This window comes from Podarcis gaigeae, assembly GCF_964106915.1.
Source record: "Podarcis gaigeae genome assembly, chromosome: 12".
NCBI classification, from domain to species: Eukaryota; Metazoa; Chordata; class Lepidosauria; order Squamata; family Lacertidae; genus Podarcis; species Podarcis gaigeae.
Window position 1 is genome coordinate 46,273,407 of NC_139688.1, and position 21,881 is coordinate 46,295,287.

At 43.6% G+C, this 21,881-nt stretch overlaps 2 protein-coding genes and 1 long non-coding RNA gene across 4 annotated transcripts in view; 2 read left to right on the top strand and 1 right to left on the bottom strand.

Moving 5' to 3' along the window:
* The window catches only part of LOC310828276 (collagen alpha-4(VI) chain-like), a 100,046-nt gene extending 96,433 nt beyond the window's left edge, over nucleotides 1-3,613 (top strand). For both annotated transcript variants that reach the window (XM_083705461.1, XM_083705462.1), the window contains one exon: nucleotides 2,924-3,613. In XM_083705461.1, the coding sequence (XP_083561587.1) occupies nucleotides 2,924-3,096 (173 nt within the window). In that variant the 3' untranslated portion in view covers nucleotides 3,097-3,613. The remainder of the gene's footprint in view (nucleotides 1-2,923) is intronic.
* LOC310828506 overlaps nucleotides 1-19,564 on the bottom strand; it is a 37,359-nt gene extending 17,795 nt beyond the window's left edge. The window contains exons 1-2 of the long non-coding RNA XR_014556981.1: nucleotides 19,398-19,564; nucleotides 9,200-9,361 (exon numbers count right to left, since the gene is read on the bottom strand). This is a non-coding gene — a long non-coding RNA (uncharacterized lncRNA). The remainder of the gene's footprint in view (nucleotides 1-9,199; nucleotides 9,362-19,397) is intronic.
* A 96-nt stretch (nucleotides 19,565-19,660) lies between these two features.
* LOC310828605 (collagen alpha-6(VI) chain-like) overlaps nucleotides 19,661-21,881 on the top strand; it is a 69,794-nt gene continuing 67,573 nt past the window's right edge. The window contains exons 1-2 of the mRNA XM_083706219.1: nucleotides 19,661-20,270; nucleotides 21,060-21,671. Coding sequence (XP_083562345.1) covers nucleotides 20,204-20,270; nucleotides 21,060-21,671 — 679 coding nt within the window. The 5' untranslated portion in view covers nucleotides 19,661-20,203. The remainder of the gene's footprint in view (nucleotides 20,271-21,059; nucleotides 21,672-21,881) is intronic.

Below are 21,881 nucleotides of genomic sequence, written 5' to 3' on the forward strand. Positions count from 1 at the left end.
CTGCTCTGAGCAGAGGTTTTAGCCCTGTGTTATGTAATTGTCTTTGGATATTTCTGACTTGGAGACAATTAGAATAATAGAATGGTAGAGTTGGAAAGGACCGTAAAGGTCCTCTAGTCCAAACTCCTGGACTAGAGGACCCTTAGGAATCTCAGCTAAAGCATCCATGGCCGTCCATTAAGCAACACATTTAAGAAGAGTTTATCATTCCCTACCAAAATGAAGCCTGCAGCTGACCGCTCATTTGACTTCCTTATACTTTCTATATTGACTTGGGGCCATTGAAGCATAGCTGTCAACTGTCCCTTATTTGGTGGGAAAGTCCCTTATCCCAGCGCTGTGTCCCGCTGCTGTCCCTTATTGATGATGTCCCTTAAATTTCCCGGGTTTCAAAGGAAGCAGCTCCTCTCCCTCCCTTCCTGCCGGCCAGGGAGGAGGGAGGCTCCAACTGTGTTGCTTGGCTGCGTTGCTCACCCAATAAGGAGTCTAAGAACGACTGGGGGGTGGAGCTTGCATGCTTTGTGCCAATCAAATCGGCTGCGTTGCCTGGGGACTCGCCTTTGCTCAGCGCTTCCCAGCGGAGAGGTGACGGTGGTTTTCCTTGCTGCATCCCCTTTGCCGGGTTGCTGCGCTGTGGGAACCACCGCTTGAGGCTCCGTTTGGCTGCTGGTGGACTAAAATCCCTTATTTTGGCTGCCGATCCCTTATTTTTGAGGCTGCTGGTCCCTTATTTTCAAATCTGTAAATTGACAGCTATGCATTGAAGTCTATGGGGAAAACAGCTCAACAGAAAGTTCTTTTACTTAAGTGGTTTCCAATTTGCATCAAAAAGGTATTGTACATCTGAGTTGTTTTTATTTCTTTAATATATAAGTTATTGTTCCTTCTGCAGGACCACCAGTAGGGGGCTCCTCTTCTGATCTCAGGACTCTGATTTTGATGTTGGTAATTGAAGATGTGAACTGATTAGAAAAGAGATGAAGCAGGTCATAGGCTGGGGACAGGATGAAATCACTAAATCACGTTCTGGCCTCTACTACTCCTATGTAACAGCTTCCTTCTGGCTTTAAGGGCCAGGAGATATTGATAGAATTGGAGAGGAGTCTTGAGGTGATTGCCAATGTCAAAGCCAGAGTGAACTCCCTCTTCGAACATTGCAGAAAAAGTATGGCAAGAAGTTTGACTTGTTAATGCTGATTCCTTTGTGAAAACTTTTTGGAACACGCAAAAGCTCTTTTATATGATAAATCTCATACTTTAAAGCCTTTTGTTATGGTGTGTTTATGTTTTGGAACACATATCCTCCATAGTGCTCATAGGCCCTAAGGGGCAGAGCCCTTCCTTGACAGAGACTATAGTTATTCTGTAATGCCTAATAGAGGTTTGGCAAAGTAAGTACTATAGTGATTCATGGTCCGGTACTGTCTCATTTAGACCACTGTAATGGGATGTACATGGTTCTGCTTTTGAAGACTACTCAGAAACTTCAGTTGGTTCAAAATATAGTGGCAGGATTGTTGACTAGGACCAACTGAGCAGAAGACATCTTCTCTCTCTTAAAACAACATCACTGGCTAAGGTTCCTGTTAAGTTGTGGGTGAACATATCAGACGACATAGCGATTCTTCAAACAGCTCTTGTTTTTCACAGGCCAGAACAGAACTGAACTGAAGGGTTCAGCCAGCCTGCATATACAGTGGTACCTCGGGTTACATACGCTTCAGGTTACATACACTTCAGGTTACAGACTCTGCTAACCCAGAAATATTACCTTGGGTTAAGAACTTTGCTTCAGGATGAGAACAGAAATCATGCAGCAGCAGTGCAACGGCAGCAGGAGGCCCCATTAGCTAAAGTGGTGCTTCAGGTTAAGAACAGTTTCAGTTAAGAACAGACCTCCAGAACGAATTAAGTTCTTAACCCGAGGTAGCACTGTATAGAGCTCCACTACAATGCAACAGTAACCATTTTCTGTAACTATCCAATCACTGAACGTCACTTTCAATCCCTTATTTGCATATGTGAACCTGAGTGAAAACTATCCACAGTATCCCCCTGCTGGCCCAGGGTGAAAACTTCAGTACATAACAGTTCCATTTCAAAGCACGATTCACAAAGCTTCTTTCACACAGAGAAGTTTCCAGAAACTTCCAGAACCCTCTTGAGCTAAGCAGAACAGAAAAGATCTCTACACACCAGGCCTTTGGTCAGGGCTCAGCCTGACTCCCCTTCCCTTTTGTATAAAAACTAGTAAGAAAGAGGTCTCCCAGCATTCTTACAGGCCCATATAAGATCAGCATACACAGTTGGGCCTGATGAGCATTTACTGTTCCCAACCCAAATCCTATGGAAAGCCATCTAATTCAGATTTTAATTTTATCCTGACTTGTTTTTAAGAGGTGATTTAATTATTGTTTGATTTTATATCATTGTTTATATTTAATGTTAGCCACTCTGAGCCCGGGGAGGGCGGGATACAAATAAAAGTTTACAGAGGTACCTTGGGTTAAGTACTTAATTTGTTCCGGAGGTCCGTTCTTAACCTGAAACTGTTCTTAACCTGAAGCACCACTTTAGCTAATGGGGCCTCCTGCTGCCGCCACGCCTCCGGAGCATGATTTCTGTTCTCATCCTGAAGCAAAGTTCTTAACCTGAAGCACTTTTTCTGGGTTAGCAGAGTCTGTAACCTGAAGCGTATGTAACCTGAAGCGTATGTAACCCAAGGTACCACTGTATTATTATTTATTATTTTTATTGTCAATACTTTCTATACCAAGAAACGCAATCTGACAGAGATTCCTGCATTGCAGGGGGTTTGGGGTCTCTTCCAACTTTACATTTCTATGATTCTACGATCTATTTGTAAAAGGAACATGCATCATTTTCACATTGGTAACCGCGAACCCTTCTGTTCTCTCCCCAGACGCTTGCATAGTGGATATGGACAACGGCGAGTGTGACAATTATGTTCTGAAGTGGTATTTTGAGAAAAAGCTGCACATCTGCACCCAGTTCTGGTATGGTGGCTGTGGAGGAAACGCCAACAGATTTGAAACTCGAGAAGAATGCGAAGCTTTATGCATCAAATCATCCTAACGTGGAGAGTGCCAGCCATGAACAATGGGTCTAGTTATCCACTAAAGAGGTGGACTAAACCCAAGATCAAATGAAACAGGTCTTAAATTTTGTGGCGCAGAGAGAAAGTTTTGTGCTTGCGTCTGATAAGAGCAGCGTGTCTTGTGGCACCTTAAATACACAACAGATTTATTTTGACATATTTAGTCCACCAGAACTTCTGGTTTCCTTAGGATGTTTTGTTGTTTTTTCCTGCTATAATCAATTAATAGCACAGCTCTGTAGGGGTTAAAGTAATGTCTTCGTTGACTATGGAAGTGCTTTTTGTAACTGAGGACATTTTTTAAAAAAAGATTAAAACTTGATATCATTTCATTACCGAGATGTGCACCTTGTACAGGAGACAAACGATACCTCAGACATTTGAAAGTGAGCTCTGGGTTGCCACTGACACAATGTCACGGCTAATAGAACTGTTCTGATTTTTCACAAGGTGTAAAATTACAAAATTGTGGTAATAAATGTTTCATGCAACTGATTCTTCTTAGTCCAGCTTTTTTTTGGTCTGAAATAAACACACTGTATTTGAATAAAAGCAGTTCCTCCAAAACAACATATTATGAAGCCCACATTGCTGTTTCATATAAAATATGCAATTTACGTATTTTGGAGTATGTTCCATTGAACCCAATGGAACTTTCTTCTGAATAAACAGCTATAGGGTTGCATTGGCAAGTTACAGTGGTACCTTGGTTTATGAACTTAATCCATTCCAGAAGCCCGTTCTTAAACCAAGGCGTGCTTTCCCATAGCAGCGGGTGGCTCAATTTACAAATGGAACACACTCAACAGGAAGCGAAACATGTTCTGCTTCCAAGGCAAAGTTCACAAACCAAAACACATACTTCCGGGTTTGCAGCGTTCTTAATCCAAGTTGTCCCTAAACTAAGCTGTTCTTAAACAAAGGTACGACTGTATTGTCCTTTTTAATGGTTGTTATTTATTTCCAAAAAACCACTGAAGTTTCAGTTTCAGAATCAACACAAAATATATGAAAAAGCGATATAATGCAGCATACCTATTGTGAACCTACATACCTTAGTATTAGCTGAGTATTATTAAAAACCCAATTGATACATTCAATGAAATAGAAGGGTGTACTTCTCTAATTTTTTACCTGATTTGGACGTCTAACTGCTGTTTTAATATTTGTTTTCACTGCCTTGGATACAAGCAGTTGATAAAAAAAGGGACTAGGTAAACTTTTAATGTATCTCCAAAGAAAAAATGTCAAGTTTCTCCAGTATGGTAAATCAGCTTAACATTGTTAAAAAACCCCAACTTTTTAAAAAATGCTGATTAAGTTTCTACTAATCCTTCTCAGCTTTTATTCTTGAAGTTTGGTTGGACTACCACTCCCAACATCAGTCTGCCTGGCTGCTGCTGAAGGAATCCCTGCCCTATGCCATACCATGGGGACATTGTAAACCTTTATACATACATACATACATACATACATACATACCCCACCCATCTGGCTGGGTTTTCCCAGCCACTCTGGGCAGCTTAAAGCATATCTAAAAACGTTATGCCTTTGTGTTGTTGTATATTACTAAATATCACCTCACACAGTCCCTCTTGTAAAAGGCAAAGGTAAAAAGGTAAAGGACCCCTGGACGGTTAAGTCCAGTCAAAGGCGACTATGGGGTTGCGGCGCTCATCTCGCTTTCAGGCCGAGGGAAACAACATTTGTCCACAGACAACTTTCCAGGTCATGTGGCCAGCATGACTAAACTGTTTCTGGCGCAACAGGGCACCGTAACAAGTGCCAGTGCACATGGAAATGGTGTTTACCTTCTTGCCAGAGCGGTACCTATTTATCTACTTCCACTGGCATGCTTTCAGATTGCTAGGTTGGCAGGAGCTGGGACAGAGCAATGGGAGCTCACTTCATTGCGGAGATTCCAACCGCCGACCTTCTAATTGGCAAGCCCAAGAGGCTCAGTGGCTTAGACCACAGCACCTGCATCCCTCTAGTCCCTCTTGTAATGCGTGGCTGAATGAAATGAAAATGGGGGGCACTGGTTTGTTTAAAATTAACCAAAATAATTGATGGGAACACTTTCTGACCCAATCCTCTCTTTTAGTCCACTCAGGGGCAAGAGGCTGTAGACATGAGTCACAACGCCGGAACACAGCCTGCTTTAAATTGAAACCTGTCTGAGTGAATTTGATATTAGTAGTACAAATAAACACAGAAAAGTCTTGATGGAGAAGCCATGAGCAAACTCTGCAAACCATCTCTAGCGGATGCCTATAAAGAATTTTACAGCATGCTACATTCCTGCATTTTTTCATATTCTTCTTTATGCTCCTTAAGCTCATAAATCTAGCTGTCTGGAGTGTATAGAAGTCCAGTTATTGGGTTTCTCAAAAGAATCCGAAATGGCTTTCCCATATGCTATATCTTACAGACGGCCAGAGCAAAATAAAATAAACATACCCCAGTAAAGCAAAAGGCATGTCGTGAACCATAGCTGTAGTCCTACACTCAGCTGGGGCGCATAAATCTCATTGAAACCAAACCTGTCTGCATTATACATTTAAAATGGCACCATACCACTTTAAACAGTGCAGTCTTCTCCCAAAGAATCTTGGGAGCTGTAGTTTGTTCAGGGTGCCAAGAGGTGTTAGGAGGTGTTGTAGCCACAGAGCTACAATTCACAGGGTGGTATGAGAATCAATCCCTCTTTCCCTGGATTCCTGAGAGGTGTTGATCTGGGAGAACTGTTAAGTTGTGGGTGAACATATCAGACGGCACAGCGATTCTTCAAACAGCTCTTGTTTATTCACAGGCCAGGACAGAACTGAACTGAAGAGTTCAGTCAGCCTGCTTATATAGAGCTCCAGTACCATGTAACTGTAACAACTTTCTAAAAGTATCCAATCACTAAATGTCACTTTCAATCCCTTATTTGCATAACTATCTACAGTATCCCCCTGCTGAGAACCTCTCAGCACCCTTAACAAACTACAGATCCTAGGATTCTGTGGGGAAAACCATGGCTGCTCAGGCATGGAAGGTCTCCAGTCCACTGTCCCTCAGACCTTGTGGGGGGCCAGACTATATTTTGAAAAGAAAAAAAAATGAACAAATTCCTATGCCCCACAAATAACCCCAGAGGTGCATTTTAAATATAAGGATACATTCTACTCATGTAAAAATACACTGATTTCCAGACCGTTCACGAGCCGAATTTAGAAGGCGATTGGGCCAGATCCAGCGCCCAGGCCTTAGTTCGCCTACCCATGGCCTTAGCACTACTTCAACATTTGATCATCGTATTTTGAATAACTTTTTGTTGCCTGATTGGCATGCATGAATTAGAGATGGCAGGATCAGATTACAATCACCACACCCACCATCTTACTGTATTTTTCGCTCTATAAGATGCACCAGACCACAAGACGTACCTAGTTTTTGGAGGAGGAAAACAAGAAAAAAAAATATTCTGAATCTCAGAAGCCAGAACAGCAAGAGGGATCACTGCGCAGTGAAAGCAGCAATCCCTCTTGCTCTTCTGGCTTCAGCGATAGCTGTGCAGCCTGCATTCGCTCCATAACACACACACACATTTCCCCTTACTTTTTAGGAGGGAAAAAGTGAGTCTTATAGAGCAAAAAATACGGTAATCTTCTAGCGCTAATACAGCACAGGTCAGTGTGGCCAATATTTGTAATATTTGTTTCATCTATTGAGTAGGTGAGTCGCTCCATCTGGTATGCTGGCTGAGACCCTACCTGCCTGCAGACTGTCTTGCCAGAGTGGTGCATGCTTTGGTTATCTCCTGCTTGGACTATAGCAATGAGCTCTACGTGGGGCTAGCTTTGAAAGTGATCCAGAAAATACAATTAATTCAGAATGCAGCAGCTAGATTGGTGACTGGGAGTGGCAACCTAGACCATATAACACCGGTCCTGAAAAACCTACATTGGCTCCCAGTATGTTTCCGAGCACAATTCAAAGTGTTGGTGCTGACATTTAAAGCCCTAAACGGCTTCAGCCCAATATACATGAAGGAGCATCTCCATCCCCATCATTCACCCTGGAGACTGAGGTCCAGCTCCAAGGGCCTTCTGACGGTTCCCTCACTGTGAGAAGTGAAGCTACAGGGAACCAGGCAGAGGGCCTTCTCAGTGGAACGTCCTCCTGTCAGATGTCAAGGAAATAAACTACTATCTGACTTTTAGAAGACACCTGAAGACAGCCCTGTTTAGGGAAGTTTTTAATGTTTGATGTTTAATTGTGTTTTTAATATTCTGTTGGGAGCTGCCCAGAGTGCCTAGGGAGGCCCGGTCAGATGGGCGGGGTATAAGTAATAAAATGTTGTTGTTGTTGTTTAGTTAGCTCATGGCATGTGTCTCTTGAGCCCAGTTCCACAGGCTGTTGCCCTAAATGTGCCCCCACCCAGGGTTGGTACTGGGGTTGTTGGTGTTATAGATTGGGGGGGACACCCCCCTAAACCCTAGAAATGAATAAATGGTAGGATTTGGGTGGCTTGAGATGTGAAGGGAGAAATACAAGCTGTAGAGGAATTCCTGGGCAGAATGACCAGGCCAATACAGTGGTACCTCTGGTTGCGAACAGGATCAGTTCTGGAGGCTGGTTCACAACATGAAAAGAGCACAACCTGCAGCGGCGCATCTGCACACACACAGGCTGCGATTCACCGCTTCTGCACATGCGTGTGATGTCATTTTGCACTTCTGCACATGCGCGAGCGGCGAAACCCGGAAGTAACCCTTTCCAGTACTTCCGGGTCACCGCGGGACGTAACCTGAAAGAACGTAACATGAAGCAAACGTAACATGAGGTATGATTGTACAAGAGAACTGTCCTCCCCACCTCCTTGCCCTGAGTTGTGAACAGAGACTGGGGGCTTCCTGGTGGTCTAGTGGTTAGGATTCAGCACTCTCACCGCCGCGGTCTGGGGTGAAACAAAACAAAACAAAACACAGAGACTGGGAGTTTGGAAGGTTGTCAGGGTACCTGGGAGTCAGGAGACAAGAAAAGAGAGGGTTTTTTTTTAGTAAGGTGTTCTGGGAAGAGGAAGGAAGAAGAAAGGCTGCCATTCATCTTGGGCAGGCTGGCTAAAGGCTGGCTGGGAAAGATCCCTCAGACTCCAGCTGCACTGCTGTGGAGAACAAGCCCCGCTTGAAATGACCATGTTGTAAGGTCTGGACTTCCTCCATGCACTCTGAAGGTGTAAACAGGTGAATAAACCATTCTTCTTAAAGCTACAAAGCCACTTCTGCCCTGCAGAGGAGGTGGGATTGCGGGCGTCACGGCCCCACCCCGCGCAATTGGGGGAATCCCCGGGCGCATCACCCCCTGGCAAGCCAATCGGCTGGCTCTGGGGGTGTGGCCTGCCCTATTTAACACAGGTACAGCTGGGGATCTCCCTCTTTTCCTGCCTATCAGCTGCTCCTGTTTCCCACCCTCCCGCCCTTTAAGGTTTTCATTCCTTGACCTTGGTTGGTCGCCATTGAGGGGCCTGGTAGGAATTTTTCCACTTGGCAAATTGGCACCAGCCACTTGGTTTTCACCTACCTTGTAGCAAATCATCACAACTTTCTGGGTATTGGCGGTTAGGCATTGGTATTGCTCTGTCGATGGAAGAGGGGAGGTAGCGCCATCACCTGCCCCACATATCAAAGGGTAATCCAAGAAAGGATTCTGGGGGGCGTGGCCCTGTCCGAAGCCTAGTAGATGTGCATCAGCAGGACTCCGCCTATTGGTGGGTAATCCTTCCTGGACTTCAAGCGGACGGATATAGTTGGTTAGGACCAATGCCTAAGCCAATACCACTCATCACCTGTAACCAATAAAGTTGTTGCCTTATTTAGCCCATTAACCTTAATAATTGTGTCATGTGTCTTTATTTCCACTGCAGGAGGTGGGAACTCACCACGCAACAGTCTCTGCCATGTCTCCAAAGGAACACAGACCCTGGAACCCCCTGGAATCTTGCTGCGGCTTGGCAGAGAGTAGGGGGCATCACCCAAGTTTTGTAACAGTGCTGGGAACAGCCCTTCAGATGTTGAACTATGGCTTTCATCATACCTGATCATGGGCTTCTGCTGGCTGAGGTTGAAGGGAATTGGTGTTGATGGAAGGTCACAGGTTCCCCATTCCTGCTTTGGCTGCTGATCCGACGGCAGGATGCAGGTAGTAACAGTGAGATGCAAAACCTCCTTGTAAAACAGCACATTCTCACTATTATAGCTGGGAATGATAATAAATACTGTTAGAATTATGACGACGATGAAAGTCAATACTTGGGCATAGTGTTCATTTTCCAGTAAGCCCCAGAGGGATGTATCATATTTATACATCCTGTCCGCCCCCGCCCCCCCCCCAGCCCCAAAACCGCTCCAGGTAGAAACTATTCAGCTAATTTTCTCCGTGTTCTTTGGCCAAGAATGGTGGACAAGCGAGGCCAGGAAAATCACTTGATAGATCATCCCACTGGAACTCCGGCATCTCAGCGGCAACCAACAAAAGGTTCACCAGCAGTTCAGATCCATCTCCAAATTGTCCTTGCAGAGCCATTGCCAAAGGGCATGGCTTTGCCAGCCAAAACAGTACTGGGGAGGGGGGAAGCCCCACACCTGAAGGAGTTAGGTCAGAACGCTGATCCACCCCTCACGCCCCAACTCTACACAATCTACAAAACACCAGGACCATCTTCTACCGCTGCTGGCTAAGGAATTTATAGGACTGGATTTATTCCCAAAGAGCAAATCAGGTTAGTAAGAGATTCTCCCAGGGCAAGGGTAGGCTCACTCTTCTCCTCTCTTGAGGTGGAATCAGCAAAGAAGACAGGCTGGATAAGGAAAGGTTAGGTAGCAGGGAAGAAAAGACCAGGAAAGGTCATCTTAGGAGAAGAGTGAAGTACTCTGGAGAACTTTAAAAATGCATCCTGTTTCAACGTGGAAGAGCTTTTTGCGGCAAATCGTTTCTACAGAGGCTTCCACGGCTCCTGAGATCCTCTGAATGGGTTTTGACCTGAGAAGCATCTTCTTTTTCCTCTTGGTAAGTAGCAGCAACTCTCTTTGGTGCTGAATAGGACAAGGAGGGTCCCCTCCTTTGTTTGATCATTTAGGAAATCTGATCATTTAGGGCAGCAGAGTAGAGCAGGATTGCTTGAATTTTGCCTTGTGGGTGACGCTGCTCTTATACTCTCCCTTTCTCTCCCCCCCCCCAATATAGATAGATAGATGATAGATAGATAGATAGATAGATAGATAGATAGATGATAGATAGATAGATAGATAGATAGATAGATAGATAGATAGATAGATAGATATAGATAGATAGATAGATAGATAGATAGATAGATAGATAGATGATAGATAGACACATTTATAGAACAACTTGCAAAGCTTTCCCAAACGGCAATGGCTAAATACATACTTGCTAGTTCACATATGCATCAACTTGTGTCCTATCAAGTAATATATCCTAAACCACAGAGCCTAGGACTTGCCGATCAGAAAGTCGGCGGTTCAAATCCCTGCGATCGGGTGAGCTCCTGTTGCTCAGTCCCTGCTCCTGCCAACCTAGCAGTTCAAAAGCATGTCAAAGTGCAAGTAGATAAATAGGTCCAGCGGGAAGGTAAACGGCGTTTCCGTGCGCTGCTCTGGTTTGCCAGAAGCGGCTTAGTCATGCTGGCCACATGACCCGGAAGCTGTACGCCAGCTCCTTCGGCCAATAAAGCGAGATGAGCACCGCAACCCCAGAGTCGGCCACGACTGGACCTAATGGTCAGGGGTCCCTTAACCTTTACCTTTATCCTTCAATTAAAATGTTGATATTATATACACAAGTCAACAGAGAAGCCCAACATCCTTGCCTGTCTTTCTACTCTCATCACCTTCTCAACACCCCCCCCAAATATTAGAACAACGTGGCCAGAAAATGATTGAACATTTTCCCCCTGCATCGCCCGTTGTCAAGAGGTGTCTCAAGTCCCATTTAAAACATCACCAACACTTAGTGGCTTAAGAACTAAAGAAAACTCTGGGAACTGAAGCAAATCTATTTCCAGTTGTGACTGCAATGTGGCGATGTATGTGTTTGTGTGTTTTTAAGTCAAACGCATTATAGCTTGGATCCTTAAGGAAGTTCATGCGAGGAAAGTTTCCCATTCCTTCCTCCCACCTGCATTCCTCAGGAAAAAAGCCTTTCAAAATGGTAGGGGGTGGACAGGCTCTCGAGTAATGTCCTTAAGTGAACTTATCTTAGGTTCCAAGACCAGTTCTGGATGATATTCCATCCCACATTGTTGAAGAGACTTCCCCCCACCCAACCAGAGAAGGTTTTTTTGGAAGAAGTGCAAGAGACTGCAGCATAAGGTGGGATGGGAAATTTAAAATACCTAAGGACCCAAGCCAAAACATACACAAAGTGAAGTTGGCAATATGTGTTGTACCTGTCAGTCTGAGCTAAGCGTTTTTGCATGCCTAGACCTGGTCTGTTTCACATCAGGGCAATTGCTTAAAGAGTTGGGCTTCACGCTTCACAAAGCCCAGACAAACGGCACTTTTCCTTTTACTGGGTTTCCGTCAAAAGAAGCCTATTTTATTCGGCTCCTTTGTGGAGATAGCCACAAATCTCGTGGGCCAACCCATCTCCAGAAACCAAATATTCAGAAAACGGATTGTCCCTGCTATGTGAACATCTTGTGACCAGTTTGAAAGATATGTTGAACTATTCCCCAGATGTCGGAGAAGTATGCACCCAATTGACTCATCGGATAATTCTGTAAATCTTACCCTTGTGTGAGAGGAAATATATTAGTATATAAATTCTCCAGTAAGAGGAAGCAAAATTTCCCCAAATGTTTTCCTTGGCTGCATGCTGGGTGGGAAACATGCAAGTCCAGGATAAGGCTCAGCTTGCTCCTGTAGTCAACCTGTGGTCTTCTGCTGGACTACAAATCCCATCACCCCTGACCTCTGGCCATGCTTGCTCAGGCTAATGGGGGTTGGAGTCCAACAACATCTGGAGGTGACTTCTAGACTTGCATGATGTCTGAAGTCATCCATTGATACAAGTAGCAAACACACATTTCTGCTACGGGGTTATCTATCTGTGTTGGAAAAGGCCAGCTGCCAGTTTGACAAGTACTGGAATCCAAGATATCTATTAAGAAATTTGTATTCTTGCATGAACGTTATGAAGATGCTTTCAGTTCAGGGAAGTGTTTGCAGATGTATGAAACTTGTGCTTATGTTACACTTAGGATCAAAGTTTGGAAAGTTAACCAGGGGAATCTGGGCCTGATGGTCTTTATTCATGTGGTTTTGAAATATAACAAGGAGTTAGATGTTGAAAGCTGAATCTACACTGAATATATGTCTGAATTAGGTTTACCTGCAAAGGGGCGGGGGAAGACGAATGCTGAAATGTGTCAGGTTAGACTTGCCAATACATCACTCAGCTAGATTTAAGAACTTAAGGCCTCCATGCTGCTGGATGCAAAATACCCAATGACAGCTGGTCCCATTGGGATCACATTGGGAATGTTGTATTTTAATCTTGTTTTTAAGTTGTATTTTAATCAATTGTTTTTATACCTGGTGTTAGCCGCCCTGAGCCCGGTCTTGGCTGGGGAGGGCGGGGTATAAATTATTATTATTATTATTATTATTATTATTATTATTATTATTATTATTATTTGCTAACGAAAGCTTAAAGTAGTTGGAGAGGGGAGGGGAAAATGCAGTTATTATCCCAAAGGTTCTTGTTCCTAGTCTTTTTCTTCAGTTTTCATCAGGCACGTTTGTGCTCTTTCAATAGACACAGGATGGAAAGCAAATATTTCTTGCAGTGCAAAGCGTAACAATTTGAAGAGAAGTCCTACATCGAATGAAGTTGAGACTGAACTCATTGTGCCTATAAACAGGAAGGAAAAGAAACCTGGAAGATGTTCCTGCAGCATCTAACAAAACCATTCCTGCAATATAGATCCATATGCAAGTAATTGAAAGCCATCTGTTGGGATGAATGAAAACCTTTGATAGTGCAGTTGTTCAGCAGATGTCTGGGGTAACCTGGGGAAAACTTTGCCACAACGAGCAGAAAGCATTTCACCATTTGATTTCTGATAACACTTGATGATCACTGATGGATGGATTTTGGGAACAAAAACAGCCTTTTGATCAGGCCTTGCATTGCAAAATGAATGAACTTCTATGTGCTCAGTCAGAAGCGGCTAAAGAAGTAACTATTCAAAATTGGATGATTCAGTATAGTGACAAGTGGTCTGGGCCAGTATTTCACCGCCTCAGGACTTGAAGATTGTGTGAGACAATACAGAAAGTTTTCAGGAACGTGTTGAAAGGACAACTGTGCAATGAGAAGAATAAATTAAAACAGAAAATCTTGATAAACAAATAATTTGTGTGGTTGTCCAGTTCAAACAAAGGATTGCTTTATGGCGTTGTTGACCAGCAAATGATGATGTTTTCTTTTAGCATATTTGCTGCATTCAAAAACTGTTTTCGCAGGCCAGAGAGGATTCTTCTGAAAGAACAATTAGTGCATAGCTCAACCAATGTCACCTTCTTCAAGGATTTAAGAGAACAGCATGCCTTTCCAAGAACCCATTTCAGACATTTTTATTTTGTGAGGAGGAGACCGTGTGTCCTTGCTATCTCACTCCCCAACCATTTTTGGTATGGAAGATCTGATTTCGCCGATGAAAATAGGGACATCTGGTCCTATTTTTGAAAAAAAAAAAGAGGTACCAGAACTCACCACGAATGCCTCCCTTGTTCTCTTATAATGACAATGACTCCCAGCTGAAAAATAGGGACCTCCTATTCCATACCCTCCAACATTTCTCCGATGAAAATAGGGGCATCCTAAGGAAAAGTGGGACATTCCTGGATCAAATAAGAAACTAGGACAGCTTCTGTAAATCCGGGACTGTCCCTGGAAAATAGGGGCATTTGGAGGGTTATGATGGCTCTGTTTTACATATACTGCCAAGAGACAGTATGCCTCTGAAGTGAGGAGAGTGTTGTTAGGGGTTATAGGGGTAGAAATCCCAAAGAAAATGTTAAAGCCTGGGACTTGGGCTCGGACTCAGAGCCGGAGGAGTCTCAGTCCGCACCGGATCCTCTTCCTCAGGCGGTATCTGAACCGAGACTGGGGCCTGATTCTGAAGAGTCCCAGTCTGCACAGGTTCCCCTAAAACAAGCACCAGCTGGGCCAAGTCAGGGGCCTGAGCCTGCCCTGGCTCCAGATGTGGGGGTTACCTTGTTGCCCTCTGCTGGGCAATCATGTACAGCTGCTCCACTACCAGTTGGGTCAGGAGAGGCTGAGGCGGCCCCTGGGTCTAGTAACCCACTGACGTCTCCTGAGCTGCAGAGACTCAGGTCTGATAGAAGGAGAGACCTGAGTACTCGCAGGAGGAGTGCTTGCCTTTGGGCGAAACAGGGAGGTGAGTCACCGGGGGATCAGGACCGGCTGATACCCCGTCAGAGATAAAAGGCTGCCGGACCCCACCCCAGGTTGCGGGAGCAACATTGCTGTTTGCTGGAACCTGCCTGAGACCTTGTGCCTGACCTTGCCTGGTTACCTGCCTTGGCCCTGTTGGACTGACTCCTCGTGGAATCCTTGGATTCGGGCCGGACCTGGACCGCGTGGCTTGGGTTAACCCCTGGGCCCAGCACAAGTGGCTAGGATTCTTTATGCGCTGAAATGGAAGGAAGAAGTCGTCCCCACCAAATAATGGATGAGTAAGATAATGAACAATGCAGAATGGGCAACATTAACAGCAAAATTAAGAGAACCTAATGCTGAGTGCTTTATGGAAGAATGGTTGCCTTTTGAAGACTACTTAAAGAAATATTATAGTAAATGGGTGAAAGATTTCTACGAACTGAAGAGAAGCCAGAATTGGGAATTATGGGGATAGAACTACCCAAACTATATAGAAATTTATTCATGTATGCAACTACAGTGGCAAGAATGTTACTTGCCAAAAAGGGAAAGAAGAAGAAGTCCCAGCGAAAGAAGAATGGATACAAAAACCTATGGAATATGCAAAAATGGCGAAACTTACCGGAAAAAAATAAGAAACCAAGCTAACAAACTTTTTATAAAAGAATGGAAATGGTTTATTGACTATTTACACACACAAAAACCTGTAAACAGATAAGAACATTGGCAGGATTGTTGTAATAGCCTGCAGCTTATAAGAGTATATATTTAAAGTAGATGAATAAATCAGTAAATTAAGCTAATTTGGAATATGCGGAAAATATACAAATAAATGTAAAGAACTGCAGAAAGAGGAGGAAGAAAGTCGAGTTTTGAAATGTTAAAATGATTTAATTTTTTTTGAAATGCATAAAATTGAACATCATAAAAATAAAGAAATATTATAGTAGGATGAACTCATGAGGAGGATTTGAGCGATGAGCAAAGGAAGTAATTGGATTATATTATCATGGTTATGATTTTGAAGATAGAAGATAGGGGGCAGCAGAAAGGGAGAAACAAAAACTCCATGGAAAACAGGGTGGGAAGTCAACAAAAATTAGAGAAAAGAAGAAATTGGGTTTTGATTGTATATTTCAAAAATGTTGAAACTTAATAAAATATAATGGACTTGCACAGCATGAGTTTTCTTTCCACTTCTATTACTTTCTTTCACACACCTTTAACCTAATTTCATGCTTCTTTTTCTGTTACACATTGTTATCCATCTTATTTACTATTCCAGTATTTAAACGGAACTTTTTTATTCTAATAGGAGTTCTGATTTTTCAATATGGTTTTGCAAGTATCCTTTAAACACCTTCCAGTCCCTGTCTATCTTCTCTTTTGAGATACTTCCAATTTCTCCCATTATTTTGGATATATTGTAGTAATACAATAATTTGGCAAACCACTCTATTTTTGTCGGTATAATACCACTTTTACAATTTTTCGCAATCAATAGCCTTGCGGCGTATAAATATAATATATTGTCTTCTTCCTTTAGACTTCCTGGTACTATTCCCAATAGAAAACCTGGTGTTTTCCTAAATGAATCTCTGAACATTTTTTTCATTTTGTTATATGTTGTTTCCCAAAATTATTTGATGTTTAAACAATTCCACCATATATGTATCATAGGACCTTTTCCAGTGTTGCATCGCCAGCAGACATCGCTACAATTTTTATTCATTTTTGCTATTCTTTCAGGTGTTAAATACCATCTATGTTGCATTTTGAGGTAATTTTCTTTCAATATATAACACACCACTTGCCTGCCCTGCTAATTCTGGACTTCTACTGTATAATGAAAAATAAGGATTGAGAGAATACATTTTGGAAATGTTCAAAGGAAGGCAAAGCCAAGGAACATTTATCACTGTCTCTCTTGCTTATACTTCACCTCAAGTCACTAATATAACCTCATTCTCCAAAACGCATTCCAGGATGTCCAAGAACATAGCTTGGCTCATGGTGCTTAATATCATAAGCAAAGCGAATTAAAGTTATGCCAAGCCATCTGCTTTAAAGCAGAAGTAAGAAATTCACCAAAAAATAGAAAATTGAACTGAAAAACGAGGCCCTGTAAGATGGCAAATCTCATTAACAGCACTGAAAAACAAATATAGGTTTTTCAGACATTACCACATCTTTCGTTGCTCACATGACAAATGTTCTGAGCATTCCATTGCTCCAGAAAAACTAAGAGTAATACAGACAGTATCATACTCTTCATACTACTGTATTTCTACCTAGGTTTCTAAGGCCTTCTGCTCACTTCATCATTCTGTGTAATGGCTGGGTCTCTCCCACAGAAGCGAGACAACTCCAGCAGCAATTAACTCAGGTTTATTGCTCAAAACACACAAAATGGCCTCGGTCAGGTATACCTGAAGGAGTGTCTCCACCCCCATCGTTCTGCCCAGACACTGAGGTCCAGCACCGAGGGCCTTCTGGTGGTTCCATCCCTGCGAGAAGCCAAGTTACAGGGAACCAGGCAGAGGACCTTCTTGGTGGTGGCACCCGCCCTGTGGAATGCCCTCCCACCAAATGTCAAAATCAACTACTAGACTTTTAGAAGACACCTGAAGGCAGCCCTGTTTAGGGAAGCCTTTAATGTTTAATAGATTATTGTATTTTAATATTCTGTTGGAAGCCACCCAGAGTGGTTGGGGAAACCCAGCCAGATGGGCGGGGTATAAATAATAAATTATTATTATTAATCACACTGGAGCTCAGTCACTCAGCGTCTGCTTCCAAATTAGCTGTTGCCGAGTCTGAGTTCTGCCCCTTCCCCTTCCCACTTCTAAAGCCCCACTTACACTTCCTTTCCTGTTCATGCCTCTCATTAATTCTTGCTCGCCTGCGCGTCATGGGATGGGCTATTTCCAGTGGCCCTCCTTCTGAGTCCAAGCTTCAACTGTCAGTCTGTGTCTTCTCCCTGGAACTCCCCCCTCCTTCTCCTTGTTCTCGGAACTCAGGCTTCTACTGCAACTTGGCTGCTCCTCCCTCGTTCCGCATTCCTGCCTAATTACCTCCTCCTGTCTCTCCAAGCTCTCCCCCTCTGTCAGCAATGGGACGCAGCTGACATTCTGCATAAACCATGTTTGTTATACATTGAAGAATCCACAGTGGAATAGTGACTCTAATTCTCTTTTTTTTTAATATGATTTTTATTGAAATTTACAATCACCAACCAACCCCCACCACCAAAACATCACATCTTGTTACATGTATCCTACTTTGTGTTTCATAGATCCATTAGCTTCCGTCCTTCCCTTCCACCAGTTTTCCTATTCCATTCTATAGTTTACAGATTCTTTAATTATAAATTATGCCATGACATGAGAATTATTTCAATCCTGCCAACGTTTTCATATTTGTACAATTCTCACTTATATAAACCATAAATTTACTCCATTCTTTTTGGTACTTTGTCTCCTCCTGATTGCGAATTCTGTGTGTCAATTTAGCCATCTCAGCATACTCAACCAACTTTATCTGCCATTCTCTTATCGTCGGCATCTCCTGTTGCTTCCACTTTAGAGCTAGTGACTCTAATTCTCATTAGCAGCTGTCCATGAAGTGGTCGTGTACCATAGAATCATAGAATTGTAGAGTTGGAAGATAATAATAATAATAATAATAATAATAATAATAATAATAATTTATTTATATCCCGCCCTCCCCAGCCAAAGCTGGGCTCAGAGCGGCTAACAGCAGTAAAAATAGCACAGTTTACATAAAATCTCAGTCAATTAATTGAAATACATTCTAAAATCAGTTCAGAATCAAATTAATGGCAACCATTGGGCTAGAGTTCTATGAAGATTACAGAAGGAGAGAGGGGGCCAAAGGCCTGGTGGAACAGCTCTGTCTTGCAGGCCCTGCGGAAAGATTACAAGTCCCACAGGGCCCTAGTCTCTTGTGACAGATCCTTCCACCAGATCAAGGCCATGGCCAAAAAAGCCCTGGCTCTGGTTGAGGCCAGCCTAACCTCCCTGTGGCCTGGGATCTCCAAGATGTTTTTATTTGAAGACCGTAAGGTCCTCCACGGGACATACCAGGAGAGGCGGTCTCGTAGGTATGAGGGTCCTGGGCCATATAGGGCTTTAAAGGTTAAAACCAGCACCTTAAACCTGACCCTGTACTCCACCAGGAGCCACTACAGCTGGTATAGCACCGGATGAATGTGATCTCACAGCGGAGACCCCGTAAGGAGTCTCGCTGCGGCATTCTGCACCTGCCGGAGTTTCTGGGTCAGTCTCAAGGGCAGCCCCATGTAGAGTGAGTTACAGTAATCAAGTCTGGAGGTGATCGTTGAGTGGATCACAGGGGCTAGGTCAGGGCGAGAGTGGTAAGGAGCCAACTGCTTAGCTTGGCGGAGATGAAAAAATGCCTCCTTTGTTATAGCCACAATCTGCACCTCCATAGAAAAGGAGGTGTCAAAGATTACACCCAAACTCTTAACGGAGAGTGCTGGCACTAATTGAGCCCCCGCAAGATATTGGAGTTGCACCTCCCAATCCCATATCGTCCTGACCCAGCCAGCGGACCTCTGTGTTCAAAGGATTTAACTTCAACTGGCTCCCACGTAGCCATCCAGCCACAGCTTCCTCAAGGTCATTTAGCTCAACCCCCAGCAATACTGGAATCTCAACTAAAGCATCCATGACAGATGGCCATCCAATCTCCACTTAAAAACCTCCAAGGAAGGAAAGTCCACCACCTCCTGAGGGAGACAGTTCCATGGTCAAACTGCTCTTACCGCCAGAAAGTTCTTCCTGATGTCTATCCAGAATATCCTTTCTTGTAACTTGAAGCTATCGCTTGGGGTCCCACCCTATGGAGCAGGAGAAAACCACCTTGCTCCATCTTCCATGTGAGATACTTGAAGATGATCTCCTCTCAGTCTCCTCTTTTCCAGCCTCAACATAGCCAGCTCCTTCAACCATTGCTCATAAGGCTTGGTTTCCAAGCCTTATATTATGAGGTCATGTGTTTTGTACTTGTCATCTGGGCAGCCCAGGACCTCCATACACCCAACCCAGGCTTGCGCCCCGGGGAGGCCACTTTGATGCTCCTAATGCAGCTGTTTGAATTCACCCCCAGGGGCACACTCCATTGTCTCTAGAGATAGACAGATGCCAAGTGCCTTATTGACTGTGAAGAGTAGAACCAAACAGTAGCTTTTTATCTAAATTAATCACCGATCAAAGAAGAAGTGGTCTTGGGAGCTCTTCTGTGGGATCTGGCAGAAACTTGTAAAATGAAGGTGTTTTGGTTTCTAGATGTTATTGGCAGAGAGGATGAGATGTGCGGCTATGCTTTTAATATTAGCCAGAGGCATTCATAATGTGTGGTTCTGTCCTGCATTGACTTACATAGGGACATATGTAAATGTCATAAAGGAAGATGAAAAAGTCACTCCGGACAGCAGATTCAAAGGGGATTGTTTTCATATCTCCAGCCAAGGTCTTCATGTTACTATTTTGAATTAAACCCATGATGAACCAGTGCATGAGATTGTCTGTTTTTCCCTCCATAGCAAACACTTGACAACTTGCACAAAATATGAAGATGTTTTTGGTGTTTATTTTCATCGTCACTGAGGCTCAGACGTCGATGGCTCATAAACTAGGTACAGCACTGTTTTATTGTTTTAAAATGGTCATGTTTGCTCCTCTGAAAAACCAGAATACCGCAAATAGTATATTTGTACAATTGAGCAATTGATGGGACACGGGTGGCGCTGTGGGTTAAACTGCAGAGCCTAGGACTTGCTGATCAGAAGGTCGGCGGTTCGAATCCCTGCAACGGGGTGAGCTCCCGTTGCTCTGTCCTAGCTCCTGCCAACCTAGCAGTTCGAAAGCATGTCAAAGTGCAAGTAGATAAATAGGAACCACTCCGGCGGGAAGGTAAACAGCGTTTCCGTGCGCTGCTCTGGTTTCCATGCGCTGCTCTGGTTAGTCATGCTGGCCACATGACCCAGAAGCTGTACGCCGGCTCCCTCAGCCAGTAAAGCGAGATGAGCGCCCCAACCCCAGAGTCAGCCATGACTGGACCTAATGGTCAGGGGTCCCTTTACCTTTATCTTTACAATTGAGCAAAACACCAGGCACAGTTTTCATACATTCAGATGTGCCCCTAGCACATGTTAATTGACTGATGGAACAAAAAGTCCTGGATAGAGTTATGGGAGGTACAGGAGAACTTTGGGACACCCAATCAATAAAACATACCTAGACTGAGGCCATTCACCGCATACATTTAAAACACTGTGATACCACTTCAAACGGTCATGGTAAAGTCTTCATGTGAGCCCCTTAGACTGCTTGACTCCACCTTAGTTATTGTACTATTTTCTTACTCTCTGTGAGAAATGAACACTTGAAGATTAATCTTGCTCCTTTCCTTTCTTTCTTTTTAGCTCCCCAGCCTGCTGATATTGTTTTTTTGGTTGCTAGCAGCAATACATCTTCACACCATGTCAAAATGTTTATTAGCAAAGTCATCGATGGTTTACCGCTAGGTCCTAATGAGTATCGTGTTGCACTTGCCCAGTATAATGATCGAGTATACAATGAATTCCAACTGGATACCTATAAAGGGAAGATTCCAATGTTGAACCATATCAAAAACAAAGTTGTGTTCAGAGGTGGGCCCTTGAAAACTGGTACTGCTCTCCGGAAGATTCATGAGACCTATTACAGGAAGCCAATTCCTGAAAGGGACCGGTCCAAGATTTTGGTTGTGATGACGTCTCAACCATCTGGTGATGATGTAGAAGAAAGTGCCCAATTGTTGCACAAAGCAGGAGTGAAGGTCCTTGCATTGGGCATGGAGGATGCTTCCTACGATGAACTAATTCGGATGGCCACAAAACCATTTAGCTTCTTTTTCCCTAGAACAGAAGAACTCGTTTTATTTTCTCAGAACATTTCAAGAATCGTAGATGCCATTCACGTAGGTGACAACAACCACCCAGATCTAACAAGCAAGAGAGCTGAGGACAAAGTAAATAACGGGACAGTTATAGAAGGTAAGAAGTGAGATGCTGTTGAAAATAGATTTATAAGGAAGAGGGTGGCAGTGCTAGAAACAGAAGTATACAACTGGTCTGTCCCAAATATGGTCTGGTGTCTTACTCAAAACACACTTGACACTATTTCCCCCAAACCACTCCCACCTGCCCACTAGCTGATGTCACTCATTATGTCAGCTGACAGGTGGGAGTGTAGGGCTCAACTCT